Below are 15,899 nucleotides of genomic sequence, written 5' to 3' on the forward strand. Positions count from 1 at the left end.
TCTTCTTTATTAGTCTTGCTAGCGGTCTGTCAATTTTGTTGATCTTTTCAAAAAACCAACTCCTGGATTCATTGATTTTTTGGAGGGTTTTTTGTGTCTCTATCTCCTTCAGTTCTGCTCTGATCTTAGTTATTTCTTGCCTTCTGCTAGCTTTTGAATGTGTTTGCTCTTGCCTCTCTAGTTCTTTTAATTGTGATGTTAGAGTGTCAATTTTAGATCTTTCCTGCTTTCTCTTGTGGGCATTTAGTGCTATAAATTTCCCTCTACACACTGCTTTAAATGTGTCCCAGAGATTCTGGTATGTTGTATCTTTGTTCTCATTGGTTTCAAAGAACATCTTTATTTCTGCCTTCATTTCGTTATGTACCCAGTAGTCATTCAGGAGCAGGTTGTTCAGTTTCCATGTAGTTGAGCGGTTTTGATTGAGTTTCTTAGTCCTGAGTTCTAGTTTGATTGCACTGTGGTCAGAGAGACAGTTTGTTATAATTTCTATTCTTTCACATTTGCTGAGAAGTGCTTTACTTCCAATTACGTGGTCAATTTTGGAATAAGTGTGATGTGGTGCTGAGAAGAATGTATATTCTGTTGATTTGGGGTGGAGAGTTCTATAGATGTCTATTAGGTCCGCTTGGTGCAGAGATGAGTTCAATTCCTGTATATCCTTGTTAACTGTCTGTCTTGTTGATCTGTCTAATGTTGACAGTGGAGTGTTGAAGTCTCCCATTATTATTGTATGGGAGTCTAAGTCTCTTTGTAAGTCTCTAAGGACTTGCTTTATGAATCTGGGTGCTTCTGTATTGGGTGCATGTATATTTAGGATAGTTAGCTCTTTCTGTTGAATTGATCCCTTTACCATTATGTAATGGCCTTCTTTGTCTCTTTTGATCTTTGATGGTTTAAAGTCTGTTTTATCAGAGACTAGTATTGCAACCCCTGCTTTTTTTTGTTCTCCATTTGCTTGGTAGATCTTCCTCCATCCCTTTATTTTGAGCCTATGTATGTCTCTGCATGTGAGATGGGTCTCCTGAATACAGCAGACTGATGGGTCTTGACTCTTTATCCAGTTTGCCAGTCTGTGTCTTTTAGTTGGAGCATTTAATCCATTTACATTTAAGGTTAATATTGTTATGTGTGAACTTGATCCTGCCATTATGATATTAACTGGTTATTTTGCTCGTTAGTTGATGCAGTTTCTTCCTAGCCTCGATGGTCTTTACATTTTGGCATGTTTTTGCAATGGCTGGTACCGGTTGTTCCTTTCCATGTTTAGGGCTTCCTTCAGGGTCTCTTGTAAGGCAGGCCTGGTGGTGACAAAATCTCTAAGCATCTGCTTATCTGTAAAGGATTTTATTTCTCCTTCACTTATGAAACTTAGTTTGGCTGGATATGAAATTCTGGGTTGAAAATTCTTTTCTTTAAGAATGTTGAATATTGGCCCCCACTCTCTTCTGGCTTGTAGAGTTTCTGCTGAGAGATCTGCTGTTAGTCTGATGGGCTTCCCTTTGTGGGTAACCCAACCTTTCTGGCTGTCCTTAAGATTTTTTCCTTCATTTCAACTTTGGTGAATCTGGCAATTATGTGTGTTGGAGTTACTCTTCTCAAGGAGTATCTTTGTGGCGTTCTTTGTATTTCCTGAATTTGAATGTTGGCCTGCCCTGCTAGGTTGGGGAAGTTCTCCTGGATGATATCCTGAAGAGTGTTTTCCAACTTGGTTCCATTTTCCCCCTCACTTTCAGGCACCCCAATGAGATGTAGATTTGGTCTTTTTACATAATCCCATACTTCTTGCAGGCTTTGTTCATTTCTTTTTCTTCTTTTTTCTTTTGGTTTCTCTTCTCGCTTCATTTCATTCATTTGATCCTCCATCGCTGATACTCTTTCTTCCAGTTGATCGAGTCGGTTACTGAAGCTTGTGCATTTGTCACGTATTTCTCGTGTCATGGTTTTCATCTCTGTCATTTTGTTTATGACCTTCTCTGCATTAATTAGTCTAGCTGTCAATTCTTCCACTCTTTTTTCAAGATTTTTAGTTTCTTTGCACTGGGTACGTAATTCCTCCTTTAGCTCTGAGAATTTTGATGGAGTGAAGCCTTCTTCTCTCATCTCGTCAAAGTCATTCTCTGACCAGCTTTGATCCCTTGCTGGCGATGGGCTGTGCTCCTTTGCAGGGGGAGATGCGCTCTTATTTTTTGAATTTCCAGCTTTTCTGCCCTGCTTTTTCCCCATCTTTGTGGTTTTATCTGCCTCTGGTCTTTGATGATGGTGGCGTACTGATGGGGTTTTGGTATAGGTGTCCTTCCTGTTTGATAGTTTTCCTTCTAACAGTCAGGACCCTCAGCTGTAGGTCTGTTGTAGATTGCTTGAGGTCCACTCCAGACCCTGTTTGCCTGGGTATCAGCAGCAGAGGTTACAGAAGATAGAATATTGCTGAACAGCGAGTGCACCTGTCTGATTCTTGCTTTGGAAGCTTCCTCTCAGGGGTGTACTCCACCCTGTGAGGTGTGGGGTGTCAGACTGCCCCTAGTGGGGGATGTCTCCCAGTTAGTCTACTCAGGGGTCAGGGACCCACTTCAGCAGGCAGTCTGTCCCTTCTCAGATCTCAACCTCCGTGTTGGGAGATCCACTGCTCTCTTCAAAGCTGTCAGACAGAGTCGTTTGCATCTGCACAGGTTGCTGCTGCTTTTTTTGTTGTTGTTATTTAGCTGTGCCCTGTCCCCAGAGGTGGAGTCTGCAGAGACAGGCAGGTTTCCTTGAGCTGCTGTGAGCTCCACCCATTTTGAGCTTCCCAGCGGCTTTGTTTACCTACTTAAGCCTCAGCAATGGCGGGCGCCTCTCCCCCAGCCTCGCTGCTGCCTTGCAGTTAGATCACAGACTGCTGTGTTAGCAATGAGGAAGGCTCCATGGGCGTGGGACCCTCCCGGCCAGGTGTGGGATATATTCTCCTGGTGTGCCTGTTTGCTTAAAGTGCAGTATTGGGGTGGGAGTTACCCGATTTTCCAAGTGTTGCGTGTCTCAGTTCCGCTGGCTAGGAAAAGAGATTCCCTTCCCCCTTGCGCTTCCCAGGTGAGGCGATGCCTTGCCCTGCTTCAGCTCTCGCTGGTCGGGCTGCAGCAGGTGACCAGCACCGATTGTCCAGCACTCCCTAGGGAGATGATCCCAGTACCTCAGTTGAAAATGCAGAAATCACCAGTCTTCTGTGTCCCTCTCGCTGGGAGCTGGAGACTGGAGCTGTTCCTATTTGGCCATCTTGCTCCGCCCCCAGCTCCTTCCTGTTCATCCACCACTTTTCTTACTGTCTTTTTTGTCTGGTCCCCTGGATTTCTCATGGTGGGATGAGAAGGCGGGAGGTTCTCACATAGACTCATCATGTCAGGCTGGGTTTCAACTCACAACGCTTCATGGAATCTGTCTGAATTTCTACTTTCAGTACTTCCCCTGGGTCATCATTCCTATCTTTGCTGCTTCTGGGCTCCTAAGCTCTTAACTTCAGCATGCTCTATGCTCTGACCATACCACTGTTGTAGCTTCTCTGTGTGTGGGTCACATGACTCCTGCCACCAAGGTTCTTTCTTTTTTTCATCATCACTGAATAGATTTTTGGATGAATCCTTCCATCCAAATCTAAGCCCTCACTGATTTTGGTAGCTAAAAGAACCAAGCTGGGGTTCTTGGAATTACTGTGGGCTGGAGGAAAAGAAAGTGAAATAATGGATTCTATCACTTAATTTGATCCAATAGATTGCACACTTTGAGAAGGATTCTGTGACTTTGCTGCTTGAGTCCCATTGTTGCCATCCTTTGGTTTATACACAGTTCTTCTTTCATTGGCCAGAGAGGCTTGTTCAAGACTGAGTCAAGAAACAGTCTCCACACCATGCAGAGGCAGGTGATCTCATAGCCTTGATCTCATGGAGACAGGCAAAGATGAGCAGAGCCACCTCCAGCTAAGTGCAGTGGCAGAGCACATAGTGGCAGAAGCCCTAATGTGGTAGAGCCTCAGCTTCTTACAGGAAAGTCTTTATTTATTATTGTCTTGCTAAGAAATGGTAAGAAGAAATTGGACTGACCTTTTGGAGCAGAATGAAGTTGTGTTATGCTTGCTGCCCACGCCTATCTTAGAGAGATACGGAGATACTTGGAGAGATGCTGAGTACAAGGTGTGGCTGATGCTGGAATCTGTTCTAATCCTGCCAATCAGTCCTATTGATGAATCTCATAAGAATCTCCATAAGTGTGTGCTCCTCTGTGTGTAGATGTAGACCATGAGCACTTGAGCTGTGGCACTGGACTTAAAGACACCCATCTTATGTGACCATAGCAGGTTATATTAAGAGAGAATGGCTTACTCTTTGAAAAGGGACACCTTCCTCTTAAACCAAAGTTAATGATTGTGTCTCAGTCACTACTACAGAAAGGAACTGTTGAACTGTGAGACATGCTATAGATCAGAGGCAATAACCGTAGCTAAGGAGAAGATGATGTCCTGGAACACTGGACAGCCCTTATATTCTCTCTCCCCAACATGATTATGGGGTTCTTAGAGTGATCATGGGAGGGAGGAAAAGAAAGTGAAGAAAGGCATTTTTGAAATAGATGCTGTATTGTCTCAGAGTCATTCATTGTTAATATTAAAAATAATTTGCTCTCAAACTCTTGAATCAAGACCTATCAAGTATTCAAGTAATTCTTCCATAGGGTCTTTGAAGTGTTTGGTTGATCTCCCTGTAGTTCAACCATCTGCTATTCTATGTCAGAATCCCATTTCTGGACACAGCTCAGATTTTCCTTCTGCCTAGAGACCTCTTAGCACCTATTAAATCAGTGGATACAAACAAAGTTAGGGAGAGGTTGCAGGTAGGGCCTTGAGGCTATAGTTCAGGTAGGGCTTAGCAGGTAGGGCCTTGAGGTTAGCTTTTACAGTCAGTATTTTTGGAAACATGCTTGCATACTGTATACATTTACATTTTGCTATCCATGTAATAATTCATTCAGTAAATTAAGAAAAAATGGCAGCGCTCTTATTATTATTATTATTATTATTATATTAGTGGAGGAGATGCAGGCTAAGAAGGCCTGGATGTCTTGCATGAGGTCATGCAAGTAAACGTTGCTAAGCCAGGGTTTGAGCCCAGATCTTCTGACTCAAAGCTGGTGCTGCTTCCATGACTGCAGGCTGCTTCTCAGAATCAGGACCAGCCCTTATCAAAACCATGAAGTTGATGGAGTTGTCTTTGGGCTTTCACTGTTATTCCCTGTACCTTTTACTCTCATCCAAAGCCAGAGATCCAATATATGCTTTCTGTTAAGTCTATTGGCTCTCATATGTGATGAAATAGAAAAAAGACATAGGCTTTGGAATCAATTTTGACACAAGCAGGGTTGGCTTTATGGACTTACAAGCCATGCACTTGCCCAGGATGCTGCCCCGAGAAATTTGTACTTGGTTTAATGCTCTGCTGTCTCTGTCTTGAAATTCTTCATAATCTGTTGAACACCAGGTCCTGCATTTTTATGTTACACTGGGCTCTGTAAATGAATTAGCTGGTTCTGCTAATAAGTGTAGGACTTTGGTTACATTTCTTAATGTCTCTGGACCTCAGTTTTCACGTCTGTAAATTAGAGCCAATACAGTTATCCATGTCTCAAAGTGTTCTTGGGAAGAATAAATCAGATAGAATAGCAAATTGGCTAATAAGCTTTTGTACATGACCACAAAAGATTTGTCCTCACTAAATCTTAACCTATTTACATCTAATCTAGATGGAAACCTCTTCACTAATGCCTTACTAGGTGAGCACTAAAACATTTATTATGTCTATACGGAACAGTTTTGTGCAAGGGAAGATGGTTATTTAGATTTTGCTGTTGTGAGAGCAGATTAAATAAAAAGGGAAAAAATTCCCTTTTCATGCACCAGTTACTAGTTTGAACAAATGTGTAGACTTGGTAAACAGGGTGATGAGGAAAGCAAACGCTGCAGCAGAAACATTGACTGAGAAATCAGTCAGTTCCCATGACTCCCCAGCCAATACCAGGAGCACTCGTACTTCTCAGAGCAGCACTGAGTTTGCTCAGCTATGGTTGGCCCTGGCCCTGGCCCACTGTAAGATGAACAATCAAAACAAAACAAAACAAACAGACAAACTAGAAAATTAATGTAAAGAAGAGAAGAGAATGCAAAAACTAAGGTCTAAAACTAAGGATGTTTTTAAAACTTTGTGTCTAGGACTGGTCTAGCTACTTCAAATATATTATTTCATTTAAACTTCCTAGAAACTCCATGAGGTAGGTAACATTAGTAGCATTTTGTAGATGAGGAAACTAAGCTCACAGAATACTTACAACTTCAGAGTACCCCATTGAATTGACAGTGTTTAGAATACAAACTATTTGAAAAGAACAGAGCTAGATGAGATAATCAAGGTTGTCTAGACACTGATGTCAAATGTGTTGCATCTCATGTCTTAACTGTAATTTTTTTTTGGTAGGGCTGTGCTATGGTTTGCATATTTGTGCCTTCCCAAACTCACGTTAAAATTAAATCTTCAATAGGTCTCTGCCCTCACTAATGGATTAACCCATTCATGGATTAATGGATTAGTGGGATAATGGATTAATGGGTCATCATGGGAGGGGAATTCGTGGCTTTATTATAAGAGGAAGAGAGACCTGAGTGAGCATATTAGCATGCTAAGTCCCCTCACTATGTGATACCCTGTGCCACCTCAGGACTCTGCAGACAGTCTCCACCATCAAGAAAGCCCTCACCAGATGTGACTCCTTGGTCGTCGACTTCTCAGCCTCCATAACTATAAGAAATAAATCCTTTTTCTGTAGCATGCATCAGTATCTCTTGGAAGGTGTTTACAGCATAGGTTGCTGAGCATCAATCACAGAATTTTTGATGCAATCGGTCTGAGATGGGGCCTGAGAATTTCCAGGTCCCTAGCTGAGGCCAGTGCTGCTGTCTAGGCCCACCCTGTGAGGGCTTCCTATTGGTAACTTTCTTGACCATTGATCTGATTCCTCTTAAAATGAAATGAAATTATTCAAACATGCATTTTAAAAAATCATACAGATTTATTTTATTTTATTTTATTTTTGAAAGTTTTTAGTTTATTAACCTGCTTGTGAAAAATCCAAAATGGACACAGGTAGCCTTTACTGCAGCGCCTTTACTCCTTCGGCTGTGATCCAATCTCCAGCTCACTTTTTGCCAGCACCAACACTGGCCTTTGCAGTCCCCCTGACTTCATTCTGTTCTTGAGTTCCTTTCATTGCTTTCTTGAGGTCTTTTTCTTCTCATACAGGCCATGTCTTGCAAGTCTATGTTTGGGTTCATTTTTCTTTTTTTTTTTTTTTTTGAGACGGAGTCTTGCTCTGTCGCCCGAGCTGGAGTGCAGTGGCCAGATCTCAGCTCACTGCAAGCTCCGCCTCCCGGGTTTACGCCATTCTCCTGCCTCAGCCTCCGGAGTAGCTGGGACTACAGGCGCCCGCCACCTCGCCCGGCTAGTTTTTTGTATTTTTTTTTTTAGTAGAGACGGGGTTTCACAGTGTTAGCCAGGATGGTCTCGATCTCCTGACCTCGTGATCCGCCCGTCTCGGCCTCCCAAAGTGCTGGGATTACAGGCTTGAGCCACCGCGCCCGGCCCATTTTTCTTTGCATAATCCAGGGAGTCATAAATCATGCCAAAGCCGGTTGTCTTGCCACCACCAAAATGAGTTCTGAATCCAAATACAAAGATGACATCCGGTGTGGTCTTGTACATTTTGGCTAGTTTTTCCCAAATTTCTGTCTTAGGCACTGTTTCCTTCCCGGGATGAAGAACATCAATGACCATTTGTTTCCTCTGAAGTAGTCGGTTGGTCATGAACTTTCTAGTGCGGATAGTTACAGTGGCGTTCATGATGGCGGCCTATCTTCAGACAGGGAAGAAAAGAGCAGATTTATTTTTTTAATGTCTGTCAACAGCATGGGATTTGTCAATAAGTTCTGAAAATTGCATCAAAAATTGTTTAATTACTTCTTGTTTTGGCAGCACATGTATGAGAATTGGAATGATACAGAGAAGATTAGTATGGCCCTGGTGCAAGGATGACATGGAAATTCACAAAGCATTCGTTGTTGTTTGGAACTCTTCTGCATTGTTGGTGGGAATATAAAATGATGCAACCACTATGGAAAATACTATGGAGGTTCCTCCCAAAATTAAAAATAGAATTATCATACAATCCAGCAATCTACTTTTGGAAATATATCCAAAATAAATTAAAGCAGGATCTTGAAGAGGTATTTGCATACCTATATTCATTGTAGCATCATTCACAATAACCAAGAGGTGGAAGTAATCTAAATGTTCGATGACAGGTGAATGGATAAAGAAATGTGGCATATACATACAATGAAATATTATTCAACTTTAAAAAAAGGAAATACCATCCTTTTTTATTGTGTAGCACTTGCTACCACATGAATAAATCTTGAGGACATTATAGTAAGTGAAATAAGCCAGTCACAGAAAAGACACATACTGTGTGATTCCATTCATATAAAGCATCAAAACTAGGCAAACTCATAGAAACACAAAGTAGAATGATTATTTCCAGGGTTTGCAGAGAGAGGAAAACTAGAGTTGGTGTTCAATGGTTATAGAGTTTATAGAGTTTCAAATTTACAAGATGAATAAGTTGTAGAGATCTGTTGCAAAACAATATGAATATGCTTAACACTATGGAACGATATACTTAAAAATGATGAAGAGGGTAAATTTTACACTGTGTGTATTTTATCACAATTTAAAAAATTGTTTATGTAAAGATAACACCTTCCCTGTAGGGCATAGCCAATCCATTGTTTTAAACATGTCTAGAGAGAAGTGGAGAGGGACTCTCCTTGTGGCCACTCTAATGGGAGGCAGCTATTTATTCTAACTCCAGTCTTAGCAAGTCCCATGTTCTCTGTGGATCTTGCCTCTCCAAGGTCCTTCTTTAAAGTATGGGTGCTGGGTCCAAGTCAAATATTCTATTCTGGCCTGTGATGTGACCTGGGTAGTAAGGATTTTTGAAAACTCCTTGGAGCTTGAATTGTAGCTATGGCTAATAGGGCATTGGTTGGCTCAGTGATTTGTCACTTTTGGAAGTTTAAAAATGATCTTCTTGAGGGTCTTGTCAAACTACATACGCTGAAGTCTTCTCCATTCTCTTCCAAACTGTCCCAGGTAATTCTGATTACCACCATCACACCTTCCTCAACTAATATGAGAAATATAATATTAGAAAGCCCATTGCAGAGAAAATACATTCATGAACCTCAGTTACAGGAGCTTGAGTTCATTGTCAGCTGAATTTGTACCTCATCAGGGTCCTTATTGAGATTGGTAAGACAGTCATAGTTTAGGCTGCACATGTACACATAGTCCACCTATCCTTTTTCATCTTCAGAGTCAGTCAAAGCTTACAGGTAAAATATAGCACTGGGGCTTAAAATCAAACTGCTGAATGATAACAAAACTTCATTACTTTATTTAGAAATTAAGTTTGACAGGCTATGAATAATTTAGAAGATGACCTGAAGAACAAAGGAATAACATTTTATTATAAGTTCAACATTTGTGTGGAGTTATTAAGCCCTGCCAAGGGTTATTTTCCTTGACTTCCTAAAAATCAGTGGTGTCAGAGGGAACTTGAAACATCCTGGGGATTTTAGCTGTAGTGTCAGGGCATGCTTAGGATAAAATAATCCCAAGCGGAAACAATGTTCTACATACGTAGTCATTGTAAGCCAGTTTAGATACCCATGAGATCAGAAATTTGGCAGTACAGCAGACAGGGAGCTTGCCAACTTAATGCTGTTTAATATTAATTAAATTTAATATAACCCAGTTATATATATTTCAGATATTCCCAGGCAGAATTCCAGAAAAGAAGAAATACATCTATATTCATATTATACATAGTTGAATTATGTTATCGAAATTTATTCATAATTATACATTCACATTATATAATATATATTATCATATCTTCGAATTTTCTGAACATTTCTAGAATAACTGAAAAGGAGGAATGGATTACCAATCAATAATTTTCATGAAATAGAAAACTTTACTTGTGTACTGACACAAGTATTATTCATACAAATACAAATTCTCTGTATACAATGAGGAAGGCTAAAATATTGCTACATGTCCTGCACAATAAACATGCAGAAGTGAGAGCAATTAAAGTTGCCCAGAATTTTGTGAGAAGATACCATGGAGGAAGTGACTACTTGGCTATGTTTTAAAGCATTTCTAAGGTATCCAATACCACTAGGAAACATCATTACTGAAGTGGTGCTACCTTGGAAAGGTATCCAGTAACACTTAAAGAACAAAGGATGATAACAATCTTGGTGGATATTCACTGCATCAAAACTTTGATGGCTTTCTCTTTAGGATGATGATCACATCTTACACATGCAGTAAAACTGTCGTTGTTCCTTTGTCCTCTGGTACAAGTGTGTGATATTTACAACAGGGCAAGAAGTATCCAGTTTCTACTGAGTGTCCCAATTTCTGTTATAGTCTTTCTAATATTTAGATGATTAATAATTAATGAAATGTATAGAAAACTAAATTTGGCTTCTCAGCATTGGCTTTAATGTAGCAGACACACTGGTTGTACACACGGGAGAGAGTGGAAAATCTTGTGGCTACAGGGTCATAGAACCTGGGTCTATGATCCTTGTCATGTTCTAAAACTCACCCCACAGACCACAGATTTTGTTAGATATAAGATAGTGGATAAATCTATACTTCACAAGCTGGAATTATTAATAAATTCAGTGGGGAGTTTTGAAAATATGCAGATTCTCAAGAATGATTAGCCCACAATTTATGTATGAAGTAAGTCCTAGGAATGTGCATCTATAAAAATTGTCCAGAAGAGATTGTGGCTTCCAACCAAGATGGGATAACAGAAACTATGTTAACTCTTCTGCAGAAACTAAAAAACTAGACGAAACATATGACACAATGATTTTTAAAATGTTAGATATCAGACAACAGAAGGCAATAACTCCTGAGAGATAGCAAATAAATGAGGTGAACCCTGCAATTATCTCAGCTAACTGCTTTGAGAGAATTTCCAGGTTGTATTGTTAGTGGGAGGGATCAAGATTGAGCCTGGTGGTCTCTGCGCATTGGGGAAATCGACTTGGAAATATAAGGAAGCTGAAGTGTCTAGAGTTTACAGGGTAAAGTACCAGAGAAGAGAGAGTAGTACACAGAGAGGACTCTGAAAAACTGCAGAGTTCTCCCTCTAGTCTTCATCTGAGTACTGATCGGTTGCACACATGTAGAAAAGTATACAAGGAGAAGGAAAAAGGCAACATCAACTCTTGATAAAAACTCTCAGCAAACCAGAATATAAAAGAAAACACATTCAACTTATTAAAGGGCCTTTGTGAAAACCTACAGTTAACATTATACTTAAAAATGGAAAAATTATTATTTTTTTAAATCAGGACCAAGGAAGGATTATCTGCTCTCATCACTTCTACTTGATGCTGTGCTGGATGTTCTAACTAGTGCAAGTAGGCAAGAAAAAGAAAACAAATGCATCCAGATTGAAAAGAGGTACAAACAGGAGCTGGTTCCATTCCTTCTGAAACCATTCCAATCAATAGAAAAAGAGGGAATCCTCCCTAATTCATTTTATGAGGCCAACATCATCCTGATACCAAAGCCTGGCAGAGACACAACAACAACAAAAAGAGAATTTTAGACCAATATGCCTGATGAACATCGATGCAAAAATCCTCAATAAAATACTGGCAAACTGAATCTGGCAGCACATCAAAAAGCTTATCCACCACGACCAAGTTGGCTTCATCCCTGGGATGCAAGGCTGGTTCAACATATGCAAGTCAATAAATGTAATCTATCATATAAACAGAACCAAAGACAAAACCACATGATTATCTCAATATATGCAGAAAAGGACTTTGACAAAATTCAACGGCCCTTCATGCTAAAAACTCTCAATAAACTAGGTATTGATGGGATGTATCTCAAAATAATAAGAGCTATTTATGAAAAACCCACAGTCAATATCATACTGAATGGGTAAAAACTGGAAGCATTCCTTTTGAAAACTGGCACAAGACAGAGATGCCCTCTCTCACCACTCCTATTCAACAGTGTTGGAAGCTCTGGCCAGCGCAATCAGGCAAGAGAAAGAAATAAAGCGTGTTCAATTAGCAAAAGAGGAAGTCAAATTGTCCCTGTTTGCAGATGACATGATTGCATATTTAGAAAACCCCATCGTCTCAGTCCAAAATCTCCTTAAACTGATAAGCAACTTCAGCAAAGTCTCAGGATACAAAATCAATGTGCAAAAATCACAAGCATTCCTATACACCAATAACAGACAGAGAACCAAATCATGAGTGAACTCCCATTCACAATTGCTTCAAAGAGAATAAATTACCTAGGAATCCAACTTATAAGAGATGTGAAGGACCTCTTCAAGGAGAACTACAAACCACTGCTCAATGAAATAAAAGAGGACACAAACAAATGGAAGAACATACCATGCTCATGGATAGGAAGAATCAATATTGTGAAAATGGCTATACTGCCCAAAGTAATTTGTAGATTCAATGCCATCCCCATCAAGCTACCAATGACTTTCTTTGCTGAATTGGAAAAAAAGTACTTTAAAGTTCATATGGAACCAAAAAAGAGCCTGCATTGCCAAGACAATCCTAAGCCAAAAGAACAAAGCTGGAGGCATCATGCTACCTGACTTCAAACTATACTACAAGGCTACAGTAACCAAAACAGCATGGTACTGGTACCAAAACAGAGATATAGACCAATGGAACAGAACAGAGCCCTTGGAAATAATACCACACATCTACAACCATCTGCTCTTTGACAAACCCAACAAAAACAAGAAATGGGGAAAGAATACCCTATTTAATAAATGGTCCTGGGAAAACTGGCTAGCCATATGTAGAAAGCTGAATTTGGATCCCTTCCTTACACCTTATATAAAAATCTATTCAAGATGGATTAAAGACTTAAATGTTAGACCTAAAACCATAAAAACCCTAGAAGAAAACCTAGGCAATACCATTTAGGCCATAGGCATGGGCAAGGACTTAATGACTAAAACACCGAAAGCAATGGCAACAAAAGCCAAAATTGACAAATGGGATGTAATTAAACTAAAGAGCTTCTGCACAGCAAAATAAACTACCATCAGAGTGAACAGACAACCTACAGAATGGGAGAAAATTTTTACATTCTACCCATTTGACGAAGGGCTAATATCCAGAATCTACAAAGAACTTAAACAAATTTATAAGAAAAAAAAACAAACAACCCCATCAAAACGTGGGCCAAGGATATGGACAGACACTTCTCAAAAGAAGACATTTATGCAGCCAACAGACACATGAAAAAATGCCCATCATCACTGACCATCAGAGAAATGCAAATCAAAACCACAGTGAGATACCATCTCACACCAGTTAGAATGGTGATCATTAAAAAGTCAGGAAACAACAGGTGCTGGAGAGGATATGGAGAAATAGGAATGCTTTTACACTGTTGGTGGGACTGTAAACTAGTTCAACCATTGTGGAAGACAGTATGGCGATTCCTCAAGGATCTAGAACTAGAAATACCATTTGACTCAGCCATCCCATCACTGGGTATATACCCAAAGGATTATAAATCATGCTACTATAAAGACACATGCACAAGTATGTTTATTGCGGCACTATTCACAATAGCACAGGCTTGGAACCAACCCAGATGTCCATCGATGATAGACTGGATTAAGAAAATGTGGCACATATACACCATGGAATACTATGCAGCCATAAAAAAGGATGAGTTCATGTCCTTTATAGTGACATGGATGCAGCTGGAAACCATCATTCTGAGCAAACTGTCACAAGGACAGAAAGCCGAACACCGCATGTTCTTACTCATAGGTGGGAATTGAACAATGAGAACACATGAGCACAGTGTGGGGAATATCACACACTGGGGCCTGTCGTGAGATTGGGGGAGGGGGAAGGGATAGCATTAGGAGATATACCTAATGTAAATGACGAGTTAACGGGTGCAGCACACCAACATGACACATGTATACGTATGTAAGAAACCTGCACGTTGTGCACATGTGCCCTAGAACTTAAAGTAAAATAAAAATAAAATAAAATAAAAAGTCTCAAAATTCCATAGTAGAAAGCAACAGTCCAATCAGAAAATGGGCAAATGACAAACAGATATCTCACCAAGAAGGATATACAGACAGTAAAAAAACATATGAAAAGATACTCGACATAATTAGCCATGGGAAAATGCAAAATAAAACCACAACGAGGTATCACTACACACCAAAAAAAAAAAAAAAAAAAAAAAAAAGAAAATAGTGAAGTAAACCTGTCTTTACTTGCAGGCAGCCTCATTTTTTAAGTAGATAATCTCATGGAGTTTATGTAACAGTTATTTGAACTAATAATTAAGTTTAGCAAAGTTGCAAGATAGAAGACTAACATACAAAATTCAATTGTATTTAAACATGTTAGCAATAAATACTTGGAAATTGAAATAAATATCATTATTAACAGCATATAAACATGAAATACTTAGGAACAGCAGGTGGGAAGAAGAATATAATAATATATTCAAGTATATAATAATATTCTTAAAATTTGCACAGCATATTCTACTAGCTCTGTAGATATTGGATGTTAGTGGTGAGTGCTGATTATTAAATGAGATAGAAGCATATGCAGAAAATGAGGAACAAAGTATGGCACTTATATTGGGAATTTTGTAATGCTAGTAAAAAATATACATGGTTTTCAAGCACCCCCCTTCCTCCAAGTCATGGTTTCTTTTAGAATTTGGTATTGTAGAAACATTTCTTTCTGTGGAGAATAATGCAAGCTATGTGATTTGTTCTATTTCCATTGCTGCTGTGGCTAGCTGAAAGCTCAGAGTCAATGATGAATTATAGTCTTTATAATTATAAAATACCTATCAATTTTATATCTGACTATATTAGCTCTGCTGCGGAAACTAAAAAACTAGACAAAACATGACACAATAATTTTTAAAACAGTAGATATCAGACAACAGAAGGCAATAACTCCTGAGAGACAGAAAACAAATGAGGTGAGCCCTGCAATTATTTCAGCTAAGTGCTTTGAGATAATTTCCAGGTTGTGTTGTTGGTGGGAGGGATCCAGATTAAGCCTGGTGGTTTGGATGTGTATCTGATGTGTATATATCTGATGCATCTTTCCTTTGGTGCTAGTTTTTTGTTTCAGTTAAATTTCTTATAAACTGCCTATTTCTTATTGAAAAGAGAGAAAAAATAATGTATGCACATTATAAATATATGTGTAATTGCATGTAATATATATATATATTACATGTATATACGCGTATTTCCATGTACATATATATGTACATGAAAAACCCTAGCTACATATTTATCCACATTCACTCAATAAACATGTAGGAACTACTGAGGCAGATTTTTTAAAAACCATATGTGGAAACTGGCCTCATTATTGTACACTCATCCAGCATTTGTGAGTGTGTGTGTGTGTATGTGAGTCTATTTGCGTGTTTGTGTCTACCTTGATTCCATTGAATCTCATTCTTTAGGGACGTTGGGTTGAAAGAAAATCCATCCTTCTTTGGCCAAGGAGGATGAGGCGTTAGTTAATTAAATTCCTTGTAGGCGTTTTTCCTGATGCAATAATACTAAATCCAGGGATAAGTTGTCTTGGCAACTGCTTTGGCAACTGTTACTAACGTGCTTTTTAGGCTTGTGAATAAACATGTTTGAGAATGTAAATCACAAGCTGAGGTTCAACAGATTTTTTT

The 15,899-nt window shown here is 39.3% G+C and overlaps 1 protein-coding gene and 1 non-coding gene across 9 annotated transcripts in view; one reads left to right on the plus strand and one right to left on the minus strand.

Moving 5' to 3' along the window:
* Positions 1-7,064: 7,064 nt before the first annotated feature.
* Positions 7,065-15,899, minus strand: part of LOC111550582 (40S ribosomal protein S24-like) — a 54,940-nt gene continuing 46,105 nt past the window's right edge. For 6 of the 8 annotated variants that reach the window (XR_004229039.1, XR_004229047.1, XR_004229048.1 and 3 more), the window contains one exon: positions 7,927-9,252. Coding sequence is in view for 2 of the 8 variants with exons in the window: in XM_023224094.2 (XP_023079862.1) it covers positions 7,557-7,916 (360 nt within the window). In the remaining 6 variants the exon portion in view is untranslated. The other 2 variants (XM_023224102.2, XM_023224094.2) reach the window with 2 other exon arrangements.
* LOC111551693 lies at positions 8,028-8,130 on the plus strand. Its single transcript, XR_002734438.1, has one exon. It is a non-coding gene; the product is annotated as a U6 spliceosomal RNA (small nuclear RNA).

The sequence above is a fragment of the Piliocolobus tephrosceles genome, chromosome 7 (assembly GCF_002776525.5).
Source record: "Piliocolobus tephrosceles isolate RC106 chromosome 7, ASM277652v3, whole genome shotgun sequence".
Classification (NCBI taxonomy): domain Eukaryota; kingdom Metazoa; phylum Chordata; class Mammalia; order Primates; family Cercopithecidae; genus Piliocolobus; species Piliocolobus tephrosceles.